The sequence below is a fragment of the Podarcis filfolensis genome, assembly GCF_964270895.1.
Source record: "Podarcis filfolensis genome assembly, chromosome: 11".
Lineage (NCBI taxonomy): Eukaryota > Metazoa > Chordata > Lepidosauria > Squamata > Lacertidae > Podarcis > Podarcis filfolensis.
In genome coordinates this window covers 899,360-920,951 of record NC_139613.1, presented here as the reverse complement: position 1 = coordinate 920,951, position 21,592 = coordinate 899,360, and the positions used below count along the sequence as shown (strand labels likewise).

The 21,592-nt window shown below is 47.4% G+C and overlaps 1 protein-coding gene across 13 annotated transcripts in view; it reads left to right on the top strand.

Moving 5' to 3' along the window:
* Window positions 1-288: 288 nt before the first annotated feature.
* UNC13B (unc-13 homolog B) overlaps window positions 289-21,592 on the top strand; it is a 156,013-nt gene continuing 134,709 nt past the window's right edge. For 2 of the 13 annotated variants that reach the window (XM_083575437.1, XM_083575433.1), the window contains exon 1: window positions 289-602. In XM_083575437.1, coding sequence (XP_083431563.1) covers window positions 581-602 — 22 coding nt within the window. In that variant the 5' untranslated portion in view covers window positions 289-580. The remainder of the gene's footprint in view (window positions 603-21,592) is intronic. The other 11 variants (XM_083575440.1, XM_083575431.1, XM_083575446.1 and 8 more) reach the window with 6 other exon arrangements.

The window sequence follows — 21,592 nt, the reverse complement described above, 5'->3', positions numbered from 1 at the left end:
ATTATTATTCCTTATTTTACCTGTTTCGATGATGGATTGTTGGTGTGGATTTTTTTTTGCTGGTAAATTAATAAAACATTTATAAAAAGAAAAGAAAAGAAAGTGGAGAGTGAAATTATTGTTAATGATAAAGCAACGCCGCCCACGCCGCCCGCGCCTCTTCTCCAGGGCATCTCTGAGCGCGTGCAGAGCGCCCTTCCTCCCTCCGGGCGGGGCAGGGGCGCCCAGGGGCGTGGCCTCGGCAGGTGCGGCGTCTGTCCGGCCTGGCCCCGCCCCCGGGCGCCGGCCTGGCGGGCGATTGGCTGCGTGGCGGCGTCGCCCTTCGCGACGGGGTCTCCGGCGCGCCTCCCGGTGGGCCGCCCTGAGGCGCCTGGCTCCTGGCCGCTCTCCGCCGCTCTCCCGCGCCGCGGGTTCGAGTCCCGGCCTCGGCCTGGCGGGTGGGGGGCATGAGGAGGACGAGAGGCCGGGCGCCGCGCGGCACCGCCCCCCCGCAGCAGAGGCCCCCGCGCCGCAGGAGGAGGCGGCGGCGCCCCGGAGGAGGAGGAGGAGGACGAGGCCCTGAGCCCGGCCCGCCCCAGCCATGTCCCTCCTCTGCGTCCGAGGTGAGTCGGGCCCGGGGGGGGGGGGGGAAGCGCCTCACGCGCCCCCGCCATCCTCGGGAAGAGCCAGGGATACTAGGAATAATCACGTGAAGGCTCCCGCCCGGAGCTGTCAACGTCCCCCCTTTTGAAAGGGAAATTCCCTTCTTCCGAATAGGATTCCTCGCAAGAAAAGGGAGAAGTTGGCAGCTGTGCTGACGCCCCCCCAGAAGAAGGCGCCCCCTTCCCTCCCTCTCTCCTGCAGGGCTCGGCAGCCAAAGGGTTAATGCGGGGGGGGGGGTTGTTGGATGTTGTTGTTTGTGGCGCTGCTTCGGCCTCTCTCTCACTCGCCCCCCCCCCCCCAGATGCTCTTCCCCGCCGCCTCCCGGACCCCCAGCGCCCCGGCCTCTCCTCCCCCCCCCCGGGTGGCCGGGGCTGCCTTCGGACCGAGGGGAGCTGTTGCTGGGGCAAAGAAGTGTGGCCATCCCGGGGGGGGCGTGTGGGGAGGAGGGAAACGGGGTCCGACCCGGGGGAGTTTTCTCCAGCTCGGCCTTCAAGCCATAGCTGTCAACTTGCCCCCCTTTTAAAGGAAAATTCCCTTATTCCGAATAGGATTCCTTGCAGGAAAAGGGAAAAGTTGACAGTTATGCTTAAAGCTGTGAGTCCAATAGACACATTGAGTCCACTTTCCTCGAGTGCCCGCGGTAATAAAGCCATGGGTTCGAAGAGCTCCCAAAAGTATTTAGATCAACTTTTAAGAAATGAACTTTTGGAAGCTGGCAGAGGGAGACTTGATGCAAGCCACCAAGGCGCTTGGTCCTGCGATGACCAAGGGGCTCTCTTGGGTCAGGTATGAGTTTCATTTTAGTGGTCAGTTATCTTATAGCAACACAAGGAAGTGAAATGAGGAGCTCCTTAATCTGGTGATGTCAGATGCTTACACACCAGGGCAGCAACACGGAAACAGCCCTCCTCTTACCTGTATTTTGGTAGCAAAGGGCAAGTCAGGTGCCTAACACAGCTCCCCCCTGTTGTTGTTTTTGGCCAGGAACTACAGCATGTGAGGCTGCTTCTGAGAAAGTCCATTCCGTTGCCAAAAAGCTATTAACTGCCAGAAAGTTATTCCCAATATTTAGTTGGAATCTCTTTTCTTGCAACTGGAATCCATTGACTTGGGTCCTACACTCCAGAGTAGCAGAAAACAAGCTTGCTCCAGCCTCCATGTGGCAGTTCTGTAGATATGTGGGTCTGTACAAATGTATGCGCATACCCACAACACACATCTGATGAATTGGACCTTAGTCGGAGAAAGGATGCTGGGCTGAACTTGTTAGTCTGTAAGGCAAGAAAGGGGGGAGGGCTTATTTTAGACTCCCACTCACATCAGACTCAGCCAGTGGGGCCAGTGATGATGGATGTTGTCAGCCCACTCCATCAAGAGGGCCACAGGCTCCTCATCCTTTAAGCACTTGGTTGCTGCAAAGTGGGAGTCGGTGGAGAAAAACCAAACACGTCACCCAAGAATACCAGTATCCTTAAAAGTCACAAATCCCATGTGAGTCTGCATGATTTTTGTGTGCCAGGGCTATATCATGCGCTTGCTGAAGCCTTATTGTCCCTCGATTGTCCAAATGATGCGCTGAAGTAGGGGAAGAGAACGTGCTGCCATTGTATTACCTTCTCCACTTTTATGTGGGGAGCTTCTGGAGATGGGTAAGACAGGTGTGTAGATGCTGGGCGTGACAGCCGTGTTGGTGAGCTGCTTTTAGGTCAGCTGTGGGTCTGGAAATTCTGCGTGTGAAGTGGCTGGCTAAATTGGGGGACCTTTCTTCACAGTGCGCTGCTGATTTCTTGTGGTTTTGTTACTTTGGAACATAGGGAGCTTCCTTATACAGTGTCAGACGAATACTCCACCTATCTCAGTGTATAATGAGCCTGTCTGTTGACAAAGCAGCGGATGGGCATATGTCGTGCTTATTCTGCACAGCTTGAACTTTTCGGCCACTGGAAAACCGCCAGTGAGCAGAGAAGCAAAATGCACATGGTTTCTTTTCACCTGCTTCCTTGTTTGAGCGTTCAATATTTTCATTGTTGCGCTTGCCAACTTGCATCTGCCGCCGTGAGAGAGAGAGAAGTCTACAGATTCCCTGTGCCACGGCAGTGCTGAGTGGAATAGGATTTGGCCAAAGCACTATAAAAATAAGCACTCTCGGCATCTATCTGCATATTTCTGAGCAGTGCTGTTTTAAGAGGAGCAGATGCTTTGCTGAAATCAGTGATTATCTAACTCTGAACTCAACTATAGCCATTCACATGTGGCTTGAGCTAGACAGCCCTCCTGCCTCCCCCATGCCTGAACCTCTGCTCTGTTAACCTGGGGGGCGGGCGGGGAGAAAGGTGCTTCCTTAACTGAAGAGGGCCTTCTTTGTTTTCAAGGTTATGACTTGTTGCTTTCTTATTTGCCTTGCACAGTCTCAGTGCGTGGAAACATCAAGGATATGTGAGGCCTTACCAGGGGTAGCTTGCTTTTGCGAGGGTGGGGTGGAGGGGGGCTGGATAGTGTCTACAGGAGCTCCTGAGCCTTGCTATGTTTCAGAGGTTAGGCAGAACCTTTTCTTCAAAATCTGCTGCTTAGCTTTCTAGGTTACAATACAGTGTTTTTTTGTGGACCACCTCCAGTCATTGAGCAGAATAAAAAATGCTGCATGCACAAAGTGATTTACAAAGGGTGGTAAACAAGAAGAAACCCCTCCAAAAGAATGGGAATAAAGGAACCTGATGCACAAGCTGTAGTTTTTACATTGCAAAGGCTTGGTTCCAGTTTTCGAAACTCAGGTGTATAAGCTAGGTGCCCAGAAAAAAAAACCCCAGGGACAGGTAGGTCTCCAACAGTGAAGGTGCCCAATGGACCTCGGGGGGAAGGAAACTGCACAACTTACGCCCACCCCCAAAATACTGCCTCCCAATCCAGGATTCCCAGGGCAGGGTGAACCTAACTCAGCCCAAATCCTTATAGCAAACACCAGAGGAATGATGTTTTTCTTTTAGCAAATAGTTAAATAAAATAAACAAATGGGAAATAACTATCAATCATAATAAGAAACCATAACTAATAAAACATCAGAACTACAGCTAAGAACATAAACTACAATAACATGTATTAATGGTGTCTTTTGTCATGTGGACTACAAACACAAGTGAAACTCCTTAAAAACAAACTCATGGGAACAACTATATAGCTACCGTAACTATATCTACATCTAAAAGATCAAGATGAAACTTAATCCAAACCATACATGAAAGACAGTGCCATATATAAACACCTCCACCAAGACAAATCGGGCACCTGTGATAGTCCCCCTCCCAACCAAATCCAGCCCAAACAGACCATTGGTCCCTCATTCCTCCAAGAGTTCCACAGCTTGAGCAACTCCTTCCACATTGGCTGCAAAGAGCAGTTCTAGGCTTCCCTGTGGGAGAATTCTACATGATTCCCAACCAAGTGTTCAGTGTCCTATTCGGTATCCAACTACACCATTCCCCCACCCCATTCCGGGGGTTTTTGGGACACCCAAACACCACATGTTTTCCCCTTAAATATTTTTTGTACAGTCGTACCTCATGTTACGTTTGCTTCAGGTTGCTCGTTTTCAGGTTGCGTCCCGCAGCGATTTGTAAGTACTGGAAAGGGTTACCTCTGGGTTTCGCCACATGTGCAGACGCACAAAATGATGTCACGCGCGTGCGCAGAAGTGGCAAATCGCGACCTGCGCGTGCACAGACGCGGGTTGCTTTTTTTCCAGGTTGTGAACGGGCCTCCGGAACGGATCCCGTTTGCAACCAGAGGTACCACTGTACTTGGGCCAACCCTGCGTGAGGTTTCCCTGCCACTGCCTCCTTCTCGTCTATTGATGGTGCTGTTTTGGCTGCATAAAATCCACCCCATGGAGAACAAGTTTGCTATTGGGATAAAAGTGATAATTGTCTTTCCACATCCTTCTCCTCTTGCCGTTTCTTCAAGAACAGGAGATTTAACTGTTTCTTTGTTTTGGCCCCGTTGCCACCATTAGAGGTTGGAGGGGGGCAGTGTTGGAGCTCGCCATGGGTGGACCATTCTGAAATAAACCCAAGGGAGAGAGAAGACGCGGCTGCAGGGTGTTGCTTTTGGAACTGGCCATCAATTTTGTTAGCGATAACTGGGTTTTGACGTAGATGCTCCTGAGCGTCATGCATATTTATGCGCTGCCAGTGCTTGGGGAGTTTTACCTTTAAAAAGAGAGTTCAGTTTTAAACTACAGGGTCTGTAGAATACTTTTAATATTGGAACAAGAGCGTATGCAAGGGAGTAATCAAAGAAGAGTGACATGACGGGGGGGGGGGGCAACATGTTTCGGTCACTGACATGGACCACCAGGCACCAACAGTCTTCCTGTTTTCACTCTGCAGAAACTCTGGCTATAACCCATGGCTGGAGGGTTGTGTTAGCTGTTTGTGATGAAAAGATATGCTTTACGCAAAGAGTTGCATGTGAATCTTCACTTGTCCGGCTGGCAGCATTTGAAGGGCAAGTGCCATTTAAAAACTCCTCCAGGCAGCGTCCGCATGGAGGCCACATAGCTCTTGTCACCCTCACAGTCAAGACAGAACCAGCTGAAGGACCAGCCAGTCCCAGCGGCCTCCTTCTCTCCCCAATACCATCTGCTCTTCGTGCAATACATTTCCTTAATTTTTTTAATTTTTTTTTTCATTTTACAGCAAATCAACAAAAGAAAAAAGATTTTTCACTACAAATTCCAGTATCTTATTTTGACCTCCTTCCCCCTCTTTCTGCTGTTTCTAATTTTGATACCATTTTTTCTGCATTTCCAAATTACCGCATTTCCCCTGTGTATAAGACGCCCCCTATTTGGGGGGACTCAAAATTGATAAAATGGGGGGAGATTGCACCCATGTATAAGACTATCCCCCCCTTTTAACATTATTTTTAGTAAAAAAAAACCTAGTGTTATACATGGAAGAGTACGGTAAACATAAAAGTACGGTAAACCCAGCCAGATGGGCGGGGGTACAAATAATAAATTATTATTATTATTATTCCATATATTCAATATTATTTCACTGCACATCTTTACATCAGTCCTGTGAATGATTTGATCTGTTTACAATTATTTTGTAAACATACAATAAATGATTGTTGCTCTATATTAAAACTCTATCGTCTTGGTTTCTTACTCTTCCAGTAAGTTTTGCCATGTCTGCGTATTCTAGTAGTTTTTGTTGCCATTCTTCTTTGGTCGGGACGTTGTCTTCTTTTCATCTTGGTGCTAACATCACACAGCCTGCTGTGGTTGCAGACAGAAATAAACTTTTATACTGTTTAGGCATCTCTAATCCCATTGTCCCCAAAAGAAAGGCCTCTGGTTTTTTAGAAAAATTAACCTTAAACATTTTTTTCAGCTCATAATATATAATTTCCCAGTAGACTTTTACCTTCTTACATGTCCGCCACATATGGAAAAAGGTACGGTACCTTCTTTCTCTTTATATTTCCAGCACATATTCGATTCAGATTTATACATTTTTGCTCATCTATTAGGTGTCAAATACCATCTATAAATCATGTTCAAATAATTTCCCTTTAACCCAAAACATGCTGTCAATTTCAAGTCTGCATTCCACAGTTGCTTCCGTGCTGACATTTCTATAATACGTCCTACATCTATTGCCCAAGGTATCCTAGAGGATTTTGCTTGTTCATCTTTTGTTTGCCATTCTGAGAGCATCTTGTGCATTTTTGACATCACTTTAAGAGTAGTGTCTGGCAGGTCTCTGTCTCGTTGAGATGTTTGACTCACAAAACCCATTTTAAAATCTGATTTAAACAGGTCGTTTAAATGGTGATACTGTAACCAAGCGTGCAATACATTTCCCATGAAATTTCATGACAGATAGGAACAGGTTGTGCTCACCTGGTGAGGGCCTAGTTCTTTGCGCCTGGGCTCAAGAGGAGCCTGACTAGGATTTCTGGGGGAATCGGGGCTGAAATGCTTCACTCCGTTTCTGTTACTTCACTTGCATTCCCTTACTTAGTTGCAACAGGTGTGGCAGTGAAATGCTTTTGACACAGCTTCATACAGTCATACCTCTTGTTACGTTTGGTTCAGGTTATGTCTTTTCAGGTTGCGTCCCGCGACGACCTGAAAGTAACAGAACGGGTTACTTCCGGGTTTCGCTGCTTGTGCAGGCGCAGACGCTCAGAATGACATCACGTGCATTTGCAGAAGCAGCGAATTGCGACCCACGCAGACGCGGGTTGCGTTCTACTCATGATGCAAACGGGGCTCCAGAACGGATCCCATTCGCAACCAGAGGTACCACTGTACTTGTCTTCCTAAGCGAGGGCCATTTGTCCTCAGTTCCCCACCCTCTTAGCAATGCCCCTCCCTGAGGTCTTCCCGTTACTCTAATGGACCCAGGGGGTCTTGGGAGTCTTCTCTTTCTGGAAGATCTCCCCTCCTGCCTGGAAGGAGACCCCGGTTTAGTCTGTCTTCCTGCAGCACCTGCCTCTCCTGGCTCAGACTCATCCCTCCATTTTGCTCCCAGACCCTCAACCCGCTCTTCCTATCTGAGCTGCGAGGCTCCTTCTTTTGGCTGTCGATGGCCTCCTCAGGGTGGATGTTCCACTCAACTCAGAAGCAGCTCTCCATCAGGCAAACCCTCACCTAAGGCCTCTCTCTCATCCAGTGTTAGAAACTCTGGTATACGGTCATACCTCATGTTATGTCCGCTTCATGTTACGTTCTTTCAGGATACTTCCCTCAGCAACCCAGAAGTACCAGAAAGGGTTACTTCCGGGTTTCGCCGCTCGCGCATGCGCAAAAGCGCAAAAATAACATCACACACATGCACAGAAGTGGGGAATCGCAACCCGCGCGTGTGCAGACGTGCTGCTGTGGGTTGCATTCTTTTCTCCTCCAGAACGGATCCCGTTCGCAACCAGAGGTACCACTGTATAAGCGAGGTGCCAAATGGCTCCTCAAACCAGGGTTACAGTCACCAAAACAGAATGGCTACTTGGCATTTGGGGGCCAGGCGGCTCTAAAATTGTCTTTTTTGACACCACTACAGTGGTACCTTGGGTTACAGACGCTTCAGGTTACATACGCTTTAGGTTACAGACTCCGCTAACCCAGAAATAGTACCTCGGGTTAAGAACTTTGCTTCAGGATGAGAACAGAAATCGTGCAGTGGCAGCGGCACAGCAGCAGCAGGAGGCCCCATTAGCTAAAGTGGTGCTTCAGGTTAAGAACAGTTTCAGGTTAAGAACGGACCTCCAGAGCAAATTAAGTTCTTAACCCAAGGTACCACTGTATCTGGTTCCTGAAATTCATTCTGATGGTGCAGCTAGAATATCGCGGATAGAATTCGACAGGATGTGTTGCTTGTGGGTGAGGTCGGTCCAGATCCAAGGACCCCCAGGGATGCGCCTCCAGATGGGACAGACGTTGGGCACCATCCTGGCACCCGGGCATTTTCCCTTGGTCGCAAGTGGTGCATGGGCAATTTCTGTAAGTGAAACGCCGGGGCCTTGTTTTTTTTAATACTATTTTTATTTATTTTTATGGTACAGAAGATAACTTTTGAGAAAACAATTGTTGCAACAGTAAACAACAGGTAAAGAATTTTATCATGCTGTGTGTTAAAGTATCATTTGATTGCTCTAAGAGATCATGCCACATTTTCCCATGAGTCCTGGGTGGAATCCTGCTAGTCTGAACAATTTATGTACATTACTCAATAAACATTTGACATGTGTTGTAAAAGGGATGTGGATTGTGTTTGCCCTTTGCGGCTCTCACCTGGCATGTTAGTTTCTCAGCCAATACTATTGACCGGACTCTGTTATACCAAGAATCAATGTTTGGCCCAACACTGGTTTTCCAACATCTGGCTATCTCCAGATGAGCAGCAGTCAGTAGAAAGGCTAAGGGTCATCTTTAGGACACTTCTGAGCAGACAGGATCCTAAGCCCAAGTAGTGCTAGTGCAGGGGACGTTTCCGTTGTTTTGTTGTGTATCAAGCTTATTTCTTAGAAGACAGCCTTCCAGAAGGCTTTGACAATGGCACTCCACCACCACATATGAAAATATATACCTTTGACTGCGCCTCCCCTTCGACAATTGGGATTGACTTCCTTACATTTTTGGGACAGCCTCACCTGTGTATAATGCAGAAGTTTTAATGAGGCTTCCTTTCTTTTTGCAGAAACCACAAAGCCACCCATTTTTTATTTGGCCGTTTTCTAGTGTTATTAGAGCTTTATACCTTGGGTCAGCTGGAGGTTTGGGGTCTGGTGGGCTTGTGGGCTCTGCTCCGGGATCAGACCCTCCCTTGAGGACCTGTTCCGTTAGGAGGGACCAGTAGTCTCTTCTTGCCTCAGACTCGCCTTACGCTGTTGTCTTGAGTTTCTCTCATCATGTTAGTTTGTGACTGTTTTTTCTTCTTAAAGCTGACCGTATTTTTTTCTCTATAAGACTCACTTTTTCCCTCCTAAAAAGTAAGGGGAAATGTGTGTGTGTCTTATGGAGCGAATGCAGGCTGCGCAGCTATTCCAGAAGTCAGAACAGCAAGAGGGATTGCTGCTTTCACTGCGCAGCGATCCCTCCTGCTGTTCTGGCTTCTGAGATTCAGAATATTTTTTTTCTTGTTTTCCTCCTCCAAAAACTAGGTGCGTCTTGTGGTCTGGTGCGTCTTATAGAGCGAAGAATACGGGAGTTTATGTTTCAGTGAGCCACTTATTTTTCTCAAAGGAGAATAAACTCTGCTGAGGAAAGGCGTAGAATGTCCTAAACTTGGGGGCATGACAGGATATTCCCCGTTTGCCCTTTGGATTGGTTTATTAATCATCCCCCACGTCCACAACCATTTCGGATGCAGCTCTCATCTCAAGCCCGGCTCTGTCTCTGTCCCTCTCCCACCCCAGCCCTTTCCCTATCTACGCCTCTCCCTCAGAACTGAATCCTTTTATTTTCCCTCCCTCTGGGTGGCTCTCTCTGTAGCCAGTCCTGAGATCCTTTATCCCCAGACTCTCCTTCCTTCCTCCCTCTGGAGATTTTGTAATCTTTCCTTGAGGTATCAGAGCGAACAGGGCTCAGTGCATCTCCACTGTGGTTTGCATTTGTCCCTTTGCGGGTGAAGTCCAAGTGTTGGGAGCTTGCAGCACCTGCCGTGGCTGCAGAGACCAAAGCGGGAGAGACATGTTTGTTGCAGCTGGGGCAGAGGAAGGTGCCCGGTTGTGTTACTGCAGATGCACCAGGGCGTTTCTTCTCTTTTTGCTCTTCACAGCGGTCATTCCTCCTCTGGTCACTGCTGTAGATACACAACCTTAGCTGGATAAGAGCCAGGCGCCTTGCTTATCCGCATGTATTTTCCATAACAAGCATAAGCTTCCCAATATCAGGGTACTTGTGTCCAGGGAGAGTGGGCTGCTCCGGTACGGTGCCTGTGTCAGTTCAGCTTCTGCCGGCATTCAGCTCCAGGTGCCAACACTTTACAGTTTTCCGTAGTCAAACATAATAAGAAGAGATGCAGAGGCAACTCTTCCCTGAAACCCTGCCGAGCCCCTGCCAGTCAGTGCAGGCTGCAAAGGCAGGAGGAGTGAGATGGGCGGACCAGGGGTCTCCCTCAGTGCAAGCAGCATTCGAAACTCCCATTGTTCTAGGCGCATTTTGCAACAGGGAATTTCTTTAGCGTGAGTAGTTCCTGAGCTCTGGGTGCAGTCCTGCGCCTAAGATTTCAGATTAAAACTTCAGAGTGGAAGGAGAGGGGGACCTTTTTCTGCCTCCCCACTGCCAGCTACTCTTCAAAGACTGGAGAAGAGACCTTCTTAAGAATATTAGGGGGGTGGGCAGGGGAAGGATTAGAGCATGTGAAAAAAGAACATAGTATTTTAGCTGCAGTTCATTCATTTTCTGTTTGTATTCTTGTTATTAAAAAAGCGCACCTAGACATTCCGCTGTTGCACCCATAACCTCAGTTTAAGGTGCCCTTTTGTGCCTAACTTTTCTATCTCAGTTTCTAACCCTGAGTACAAGGCCAGCCCCTTTGCTCCTATGCCTCCCCATCACTTCTTTGGCTGCTGCTTCTGCAGAATCCAAGCAGTGTGTCTCTCCCTCACTTCCTCCCCTTATCACTTCCTATTGTGCTGTCGTCAATGAAAAGGTGTTCTCCACTTCACGTTGTTTGCTGGCTCAATGAGCTCATCTGTTTGCTCCTCACCATTAAACTTTGTTCTGTGGCACCTTCATAAAGTTGGCCAAGCTTTTGCTCTGAAGAGGATTCCTCTTGAGAGTTTGATCTGAGAGTTCTGTGCAGTAATTAAAACGACAGTATCCGATTCAGTATTCGGGAAAATGAATATAATTTTGTCGACGGCAAGGCCAACCTGCGTCAGTGTTCAGCTTTAATTAAAACATTTCTAGTTAATTGAATCCTCCCTCCCTCCCTCCGTTTCTTCTCATTCTTCTCCTTTGGATTTTTTTTAATGGGGAAAAACATCACTGCAAAAAATGAGGAAGAGGAAACCAGTCCTTAAAGTGCACCTCCTCCTGTGGGAATAGAACTGGGGGCAATTAAGAGAGGCTGTTGGAAGGACAGTTAATCATCTTTTTATCGCTAATCCCCCCAGTTGCGCTCACCAGGAAGCAATAAAATGGACTGAACCCGAAGCAGGAAGTTTTTGCTTAAAGGCAAAGGAGCCCTTAAAAGCCTCTGCAGTGATGTGCCTGTCCCCATTATCACAGCCAGGGCTGCATTTGTACCTTTATTATCAAAGAATCACTACAAATGTCTCAAAAATGGGAGATGTCTGGGGCGCTTCATTGAGCCGAGAGTGAGGTCTGGATGATCTGTTGAAATTGGGTGGGAAAGCGTGGCAATGGGTGGCAATTGCAGAGGGCAGGCGTGGAAGCAGCCCTAGAGCGTGTGGCTGTTGCATACAGGCAGCGCAGGCACCTTGGGGGGCAAATAGCACCTGTGCCCCCCTCTGCCCCTCTTCTGGAAGAGCAAGGAGCCAAGTGGCCCATGGCCTCCTCTCAGTCCTGCTGAGCAAAAGCCCAAGCTAGTCCTTGCTCTCCTTTTCCAAATTTCTGCTTGCCCCACTTTTATACCTAGAAGAGGTATAGAAAAGGCAGTCTACTTAGGTGCAAATATTATTCCTCTTCTGTTGGTTATCAGCATGTCACTGGCTATGTCTGAATCAAAGGTTAGCTCTTCGTCTGCTGTGGGACTCTAGGATCCCTCCAGCCTGTTGCGTGTTTGTGGTTATTCTGCAATGTGTTCCTGACACAATAGTAGTGCACTGGTGGTGTTCTGCCACACTTTCTCAGTGCCACCACACAACTGCTTTCCGAAGGGGCTGCCGCACAACAAAAGCAGGAGTATAATAAACCTGAGCGTTTGTGGTGTAAAAGTTCAGCAGGAAGTTAGAGATTGGAAGTGAAGCCGTGTGAGGCTAGGTGGCTCAGTTGGTAGAGCATGAGCCTCTTAATCTCTGGGTTGTGAGTTTGAGTCCCACATGGGGCAAAAGATTCCTGCATTGCGGCGGGTTTGACTAGATGATGCTGGTGGCCCCTTCCAACATTACGGTTCTACGACTGCTGCAAAACATTTGCAGGTACGAATAATAATAATAATAATAATAATAATAATAATAATAATAATAAATTTTTATTTATATCCCGCCCTCCCCAGCCGAAGCCCGGCTCAGGGCGGCTAACAACAATAAAATAATACAGTGTTGAAAGTCCGATCCCACATGACCACCCTGATAGCATCATGAGCACAAACCATCGCGAATGTGCAAGGTTTGTGCTCCAACCGGTTGCATAAAGTCAGTGAAGTTTGGCAGAGAAGGCCATACATTTGCAGGACTGTCTTGTCAGAGAAGGCTTGCTTCTCATGAGCAAATAATTCTCCAATACAAAGGGATTTAACTTTAAACCAAATCTAATCAGAAACGTCTCCTTAGGGGAAGTTGCAAATTAAAATAGAATTCAATTTAGAATTTAACGTGCACATGCTTTGATGACAGGGAGGAGGATTGTATGGACTGTGGGGCAGTCATGGTTCTGGGCATGAAATTGACTTCCTAATTGCTTTTTGAAGAAATAACTGTATGTGCTTTTCAAAGCAGAATCTTCTTGGGATATTCCCATTCCTTAAAATGGCCTAAATTACAGTTTAAGTTCCCCTCCCCTCCACTTTTTTTTTTGTTTGGGGAAGCAGGTCACCTGAAAGAATGGCCTGTCTCTCTTGCCAGCGTCAGCAGGATTAACATCCCATAATCTCAGTGATTGAATTAGAGATTTCATTCCTGTCCTCAGTGCTCAGTTCAAACCAGCAGCTGGGCAGAAACTTAAGGATGATTCTTGAGGGGGAAACAGCAGGAATCAGCCGAACCCTCAAACCCTGCAGCTCATGCACAACAAAATTAAGAAAACAAACAAAAAATTCCAAGTCGGCTCCAGTCGTGGTAGGGAACACATTGAAGCGTCTAGAGTGCTTGTGACCTCATGAGATTACATGGGGACTTTATTTAGTAATAAGGAAGTGAGCTTTCTGTTTGCTGTGTGCATGCCAGTTGTGTATCTTGGCACAACTGACCAGTTGATGGAAGCGTGCTTATTAATTAATTAATTTTATATCCCTCCCTTTCTCCCAAAGGAGTCATGGGGGTGCTTGCCCAGGGGGTCCTGCAGTGGTAAGAACCAGTGTGCCAGGCAGCCTTAGTCAGGTTTCCAGTGATGCTTCCAAGGATGCCCAGCTTTTCCTAAATAGCCAACAGTTAATCACAGCTCACCAGTGATGGGCTTCATCCATTTCCCTCCCTGCCTCTGATTCTCAGTGCCAGCTCAGATGGACAAAAAGTCGGCCTATGGATGGCAAGGGACGGTTCTGGTCTAGCTGACTCCCGGGCAGTGGACAGAGATGAGGATCGCAGGAAGCTGCCACATAACTTGGCTGTTGTTCCACCTAGCTCAGCCATGTTCCCTTGGACTGGCAGGGCTCTGCCACATCGCAGGCAGAAAGGGCCTCCCCAGCTGCTACCTGGATCTTTTAAATAGGAATATTTACATAAATAAGGGAATCAATCAGGGATTGAACCATGGACAGTTTGTGCTCTTCCATTGAGCCATGATGCAGGTGTGGTCTGGGCCAGGCAGAGGGGGAAGGTTGAGCAAATTGGCAATGGGGTTGCCGTTTCACAACTGACCAAAAAACCCCCAGAAGGGAGTCTCATAGGGTCAGATGCTGAATCTGCCAGTGCTTGCAAGACCAGGTCCCAGTCGCTGGAAGAGCTGCATGTGGCTTGAAGCAAAGGTCTGATTGCACAGCTGGGGTCTGTAGCCTAGATGTGGAACCAAAGCCACAGCTCCTGCTGTTGGCAGCTACCTGCTCAGGGAAAGTTTACCGCTATCAGCTCATTGATGTTCTGAGGACTCTTCCAGCCTTGGTTACCTACTCTCAGCTTGATTCCATGGCTACAGGAAGGACAGGAACATAGTGTCATAGGAATTCTAAGGTTATATATATATATATATATATATATATATATATATATATAATAAATGTTCATAAATGTACAAGGCAAACACATACATAAGTATACAAACCACGTGTCTGAAATAGTAGAGGAGAACAAAAAACCCCCAGAAGCCATTTTGACTCTCCCAAATTGACCTCAAATATTTCTCTGCAAGGAGGAAGGAGCAGGGGAAAGCTTTCCAATGGTCTTTGGACTGTGGGGGCTGCTTACACCTCCCTGTAAATAAAGCCTGGCAAGTATCTGTTAAGCTGAGCACACTCTCAATATGTGGAAGAGATTCAGGAACTAAGGATCTACCATCTCCCAAGGAATGGCCAGGTTACCCAGAAAAGGCAACTGATAAGGCATGATCAGGTATCCTGGCAGACAGGAGAGAAGCAACACACTCAAATTTCTGCTGGGGACCAGGGGCGTAGGAAGGGGGGGTGAGCCGCCCCGGGTGCCATCATGGAGGGGGGCGACAAATTATCAAGGAACAATTACTGCCCTACGGCGTTTCCGTGCACTGCTCTGGTTCGCCAGAAGTAGCTTAATCATGCTGGCCACATGACCCGGAAAAACTGCCTACAAACACTGGCTCCCTTGGCCTGTAGAGCGAGATGAGTGCGCAACCCCAGAGTCGACTGGACCAAACGGTCAGGGGTACCTTTACCTTTTTAGGGCAGTTCATAAAAAAACTTTTTTTTTAAATCCCTGCTCCAAAGGTCTTATCTTACTACACTAAGGATTATATAGCTATATATGAAATTTCATGCATATCAGTTAATATATTGACCCTCCTCCACAAAAATAGCTGTTTACTTGGCCTTTTTCCTATGTCATGAAGGCTGAGATTTCAATTCAGTGGCGCACTTACTGTTCCCAACCCTAACCCTGCGGAAAGCCATCTAATTAGACTTTAATTTGATGTTGACATTTTTTAGGAGGTAATTTAATTATTATTTGATTTTATACCAATGTTATGTGTCTGATATTAGCCGCCCTGAGCCCGAGTTGATTATTATTATTACTCCTTTGTAAGAAAATATGGAATAATGTAAAACTATTTTTGCCGGCAAAAAATAAAAATAAAAAAATCAGTGGGGGGGGGGGGTTCAAGAAATTTTCTGCCCCGGGTACCACCTGACCTTCCTACGCCTCTGCTGGGGACCACCTCTTTCTGTGATGTATGTATGATGTTTTGGGGGGTGGTCTTGAGCTACAGGGTGGGCAATTTCAAAAGTCTATTTAAGGGCTTGCACACCAATGTTCTGGGTTCTCTCCTCCCTCCCTTCGTGGGGACCCTGTTGCAAGAGTTTAATAAAGATCAGGCTTACTAGCCGCTTTGCTTCTCAATATTCTCTGCTTGGCCTCTGTTATTTTCTCCTTCCGATAGCGAACCTATGTAAGGACTCTATACGGGCTCTTAGATACCCCATAAGGGAAAGGGAGCAGTTTTTTGTCTTACAACAGTAGGAAGTTGCCTTATACCAAGCCAGCCTATTTGCCCCTGTTGTCTTCTCATGCTGGGAGAAGCTATCAAGAGCCTCAAGCACAGGCTTTTCAAATTACTGGTCCTTTGAACTGGAGAGGCCAGGGATTGGAGCATCTGCTTCCTTTGCCATTGAGCTACTGTTCCTCCGGCCACGGCTGCCCACTCTCTTTCATTCCTGTGGGCAGGATCTTTCTCAAGGACCTCATTCCCTGTCTGGTGCTTCCACCTTGTCCCACTAGACTGAGAGCCACTTGTGGCTGCATCTCCAGCAGCCCTTCCTCTTTTGGAGCACGGCCTCTGGCACAGAGCTGAAAAAGAGAATGTCTTTAGAGGATTCTGTGATTTATTTCTGTTTGTGAGGTTGAACCGGAAAAGGTCAGTTGCCCGCAAAAGCCTCTAGCTGTGGCCCTTGATTTCAGGCTCACTGAACTGCCGAGCCTCTCAGCCTTCTGCAAGGATTCATCACGGACATCACACTTTCTTCAGTAACAGCCACATTCTCATTTATGCCATAATATCCGATTTGTCACGCTCGTTCACGGCCAGCTGCCGAAGGCCTCCTACATGATGTGAACCAAATCAGTTTCCCATATTAAAGCAAAAACATTTCTGCCGGAGGAAGTACTGAATGAAAAAATCCAGAAATTTGATGAGTGTATTATCTAGAAAGGATATTTTTAGTGTTTGGGCAAAATAAGATACTGGGAAAGGTAGATTCCCCAAAGTTATCGATTTTCTTTTGCACCTGGCTATTTTTAATTTTGAAATGGAAATTAGGGGGAGGAGGAAACAGAGAATTTTCAGAGTATGGTTTGTTCGTACAACATTTTTAGGCCTGGCCAATGCAGCCCAGCACAAGGCAAGAGAGAGGAAGTTCTGCTAGGAGTAGAAGTTAGATCACATCAAGCTAAGTATCGGTGGCTGGTCTGTAGCTGCCTTCGAGTAGCCGGGGAGCTGAACCCTTTCTAGAATGGCTCTGACTGAGGCCTGGCTTTATTTTAAATATTATTCATTATTAGATTTATATACAGTGCGGTTTCTTTGTTAAATGAACTTGACATATCTTCTTCTGATCCTCTAAATAACCTTTAAATACCCAGAATGCTACTGTTATGAACGGGATCCATTCCGGAGGCCCGTTCGCAACATGAAAAGAGTGCAACCTGCAGCGGCACATCTGCGCACGCGTAGGTTGCGATTTGGCGCTTCTGCGCATGCATGTGACGTCATTTTGCACGTCTGCGCATGGGCAAGTGGCGAAACCCAGAAGTAACACTTTCCAGTACTTCCTGGTCACCACGCGACGTAACCTGAAAGAACATAACATGAAGCAAATGTAACATGAGGTATGACTGTATTGGAGAGGTCTCTCTTCAGCTATCATGTAGCAATGTGTTTTGGAAAATGAGTTTGTGGGAAGCTGGGTTCCACAGTACAGTGGTACCTCGCAAGATGAAATTAATTTGTTCTGCGAGTTTTTTCGTCTTGCGAATTTTTCATCTTGTGAAGCACGGATTCCCTGGGTATTAACGGTTTTAAGAAAAAGGAAACAAACTTGCAAGACGTTTTCGTCTTGCGAAGCAAGCCCATAGGGAAATTCGTCTTGCGAAGCAACTCAAAAAACGAAAAACTCTTTCGTCTTGCGCGTTTTTCGTCTTACGAGGCATTCGTCTTGCGGGGCACCACTGTAGTTGAGCTGTGATTCCTTATGGAAGTGCAGAATGCCGTCCTGAACCTATGCTCTAACTGTCATTTTGACTCTGTGTCCAAATGAGAGGTAACTGGTGTTCAAGGATTTGTCACCCCAAGGCATGATGGCATAAATGGAAGGAGCGACTGTCCTGGCGCAACCCCAGGCTCAGCAGCCTTGCAGGTGGCGTTGGCATGCTCTTCTCCTCTTCCTTGAGGTTCCTTTCTAATGAAAGGAAACTGCCGCTTTTTTTGGAAATCTGTTTGCTCATGTTTCCTGTTCTTCTGGTGCACTTGTGCTTTAAGAAAGTTCATTTGAAACTTCAGCCTAAGTGGATGGCAGGAAAGCAAAATCTCTGCCAACAGAGCAGGAGAACGCAAGGGTTTTTGGATGGATTCTGTGGCACTTCCTTCCTTCCCAGTCAAGGAATTTCACACTGCAGGCTTGAGAAGAGAGCAAGAACGTATAGGAAATGCACAGGAATGCTTTCCGGAATTACCAGGGACAGGACTTCCCTGTGGGCAGAAGAGTGGGCCTGCTCTGGACGTGGCTGGAAAAATGATTCAGATGATGGCTTTTGTGAGAAGAGTGCAGGAGAACAGCTTGTTCAAGGATGGCATGTCGCTGACTTCTCCCTGCTTTAGGTCTTGTTTTCTCTTCTGCAGACACACAGTACTTAAATGCAGCTGAAGTAGAATTCATTTTGCATTATGGTGAATGAATAGCAAATCATGCCCTGGATTTATATAATCTTTTTGCCATCTGGCCATTCTTTCTCTCTTGCTACGCTGACTGTTCCATCTCCGCCACCCCCCCCCCCAAATATCCAGTTCTAAAGTTGAGCTTTTTGCCCCAATATCTCCAGCTGACTTTGCTTCGTGCTGTTAGGAATCACCCTTGCGCTGAGGGATTGCTTTATTCTGAAGCCTTTGGAGATTAACAAGAATATACAAAAAAGAGGGAGTGGAGCTAATTGTGTCTTCTGAACAGGCGTTTGGGCTTTGTGGCTGAGAGATCACAGAGCCAAGTAATCCCTCTGCCACTCTGCCTTATTTATCCAAAGAGTAGGGACCTGCTGCTTTAGCGTATTTTGTGTTTTTAAATTGGTTGTTTCTTGCTTTTTAGAACTTGAGTTTCTCTTTGAAATAGAAAGGTGGGATAGAAATCCTTTATGGCTGAATTAAATCATGGCCAAGTCACTTGCAGTAGCAAGCATCTGTTATCTGTAGAAATTACCAACCGGTACAAATGTTTGCTACTATACCTGCCTGCACACACAGACAGACAGACTTAATTATATCACCGGTATCTATCAAAATTTTTTTTTCCTTCCAGTAGCACCTTAAAGACCAACTAAGTTAGTTCTTGGTATGAGCTTTCGTGTGCATGCACACTTCTTCAGATACACTGAAACAGAAGTTGCCAGATCCTTCTATATAGTGAGAAGGTGGGGAGGGGTATTACTCAGAAGGGTGGTGGGAATCGGGGATTGGCTGATAGGTGTGGTAAACCCATTCCCACCACCCTTCTGAGTAATACCCCTCCCCACCTTCTCACTATATAGAAGGATCTGGCAACTTCTGTTTCAGTGTATCTGAAGAAGTGTGCATGCACACGAAAGCTCATACCAAGAACTAACTTAGTTGGTCTTTAAGGTGCTACTGGAAGGAAAAAAAATTTTTTGTTTTGACTATGGCAGACCAACACGGCTACCTATCTGTAACCGGTATCTATGTTATTTTACCCAGTCAATTACATTTACAACCCCCCTTTCTTCCAAGGAGCTCAAGGTTCCCCCTCTCCCATTTTGACCTCATAACCCTGTAAGGTCTGGAGTGAGTGGCTCAAGGTGGGATAGACTTGATTTAGAGTTATATTTATTGTTGTCATTGTTATTCATCGTTTATATCCTGCCTTTCTGCAATGCAAGTATATGCAAGGCACAAAAATGCAGATAAAATATTAATAATCTGAAATGATAATTGAAAGCTGTATTTGGACCACATTTTTAAAGAGGACTATCTTTAAAAAAGTCCACTGAAACAAAACTGTTTTCAGAGCCTGCGTAAAAGCGAGCAATGAAGGGGCCAGAAGTACCTCTTGGGATGGTTGCTCCGTATTCTGGGTGCCACAACCCACAAGGCTCTGCTGCCTGCTTATAGTTGGCCTCTGCTACACCTCTTCCACTGGCAGGGAGATGGAGAGTCCTTGGGCAGGTGCATTATGGGAGAAGGCCACCCCCAAAGAGGGCGCATTGGTTGTCTGGTTGGGGTGTTTGCCTTCCCTGCTTTCCTAAAGACTTCCCCATCTAATCACCCGAAGGCCTTTTGCTCACCACTGGCGGCCAGGCAGGTGACTCCTTGACACTTGTCTGAGGCAAGTGTGCTAACTTCCTGGAAGAGGTCCTGATCTTTTCTCTTTCCTGGTCCTCTTACTCACCTGCCGCTGTCTCTGCTGGATTCCTGATCCTTTTTCTTCAAGGAGGAAGACGTGTGGGCTGATTTCAGGCATGCACACACACACAATCTTAATTCAGCATTTGGGATAAATATTTACTTGTTTGAAAACTGAGCCATAGTGTTGGGTCAGGAAAGAGGACGGGCGAGGGAAGGCCATAGCTTAGGGATGCCTCGCAGGACCCTGCTTTGGTCCAATGGGAGAATCTCTTCGGATTTCTCCCCAGGCTTGCTTTTGCCATCCTCGGATGTGCAGTTCCAGACCTTCCTTTCCTGACAGATAAGAGCTACTAAAAAAGTAAAGCAGTTCCTTGCCAATTTGCAAGAGCTGTGCTCTTTCTTGTTTCTTTTGCTTCTTCATTCCTATGTCCTCTTCTGGAACTCTGTGTGTGATGCTGCTGCTTCAGGATCAGCAGCAGCAGCACATCTGTATCAGGAGCCTATCCAGATGTTCCTCGTGGCTCTGCAGAGCTCAGTATCTAGGCCACAGCTTGTGTTCTCTCTTTCCATCTTTTCTGCACCACCCCCCCAGCTGACCTGAGCATCCGCAGCAACATGGGAGATTATCATCCGGTGCAGTTCTCTCCTATCAGAGGGCTCTGCTGCTTTCTGTGGGCTGCCAGGTTTGCTGACAGCGTGTTCCTCTGTCTGAAACGAGATCAGATGTGGCAGAGCTAATTGTCTCCAGTCTGCTGAGTTTTGAAAGCACAGGAGTTGTGGGGGGACAGTTTTTGTGTGTCAGGCAGGACAGTTAAGGGTGGCTGTTAGTTTCCTCCCCACTCCCAGGGGTTTGCTCTTAATTGGACAGTATGGTACCTGCTCATAGTTTCGGCAGAGAGAAACCAAAGGCTGGATAGTTGCTCTGTGGTTTCAAAGAAAGAGTGTGTTTAATGGAAGAGCTTTAGCGTAAAAGCGTGCTGGAAGTTGCAGTTGGAGCCGTCATGAATCACATACAAACACACACACACACACACACACACACACGGGTTGTCTCGATGCCTCTATACTGTGAGAGGGGATAGTTCATGCAGCGAGCAAGCTGTCACTTTCTGGTAATTGGGCAACTGGTGGCTTAATTGAAGACAGACAGAGCTCCTTACTCAGGCAGGCAAAAGGGGGAGAAGCAAGAAGAGAGGAAAGTGAATTGGGCTTACAGGCTCCTTTCTTCCCTTCAGGGCTCCCTTACCTGCTATGCCAGCGCTAAGCACAGCGAGGGCGATTCTGGAGAGATCAGGGCTTTCTGCTACTTGCGCTGACTGGGCCTTGACTGGAAAGGGCTGGGGTCACCCAGAGTTGGCTCAGTGGGGCAAATGTCAGCCCCCAGATGCCTATGAGGGCTCAAGGGACCCATATTTTGGCTTTGTGCTGGGCTTCCTGGAAGGGCAGGGCCAGAACTGAGCAAGCAAGCCACAGCTCTTCTTGCTGTCTCCTTTAACGTGGAGGGGGGCAGCCTGCATAAACCTGCCCATACAAGTCGTAACCAGGGTGGGATGGGGAATCATAGAGTTGGAAGGGTCCCAAAGGGTCATCCAGTCCAACCCCCTGCAATGCAGGAATCCCAGCTGAAAGGCCATAGCTCTTTGCTAGAGCCTGGCCTGCAGAAAGGCCCCACATTCAATCCCTAGCACCTCCAGGCAGGGTGGGGAAAATGCCTGTCTGAAAGTGAGGAGAACCTTTGCCAACTCGGGCCCTTCCAGATGTTTAGGACTGTGACTCTCCTCAGCCCCTGCCAGCATATCCTCTTGGAGTCCAGAACATCTGGAGGGCAGCCCGTTGGGGAAGGCTAGC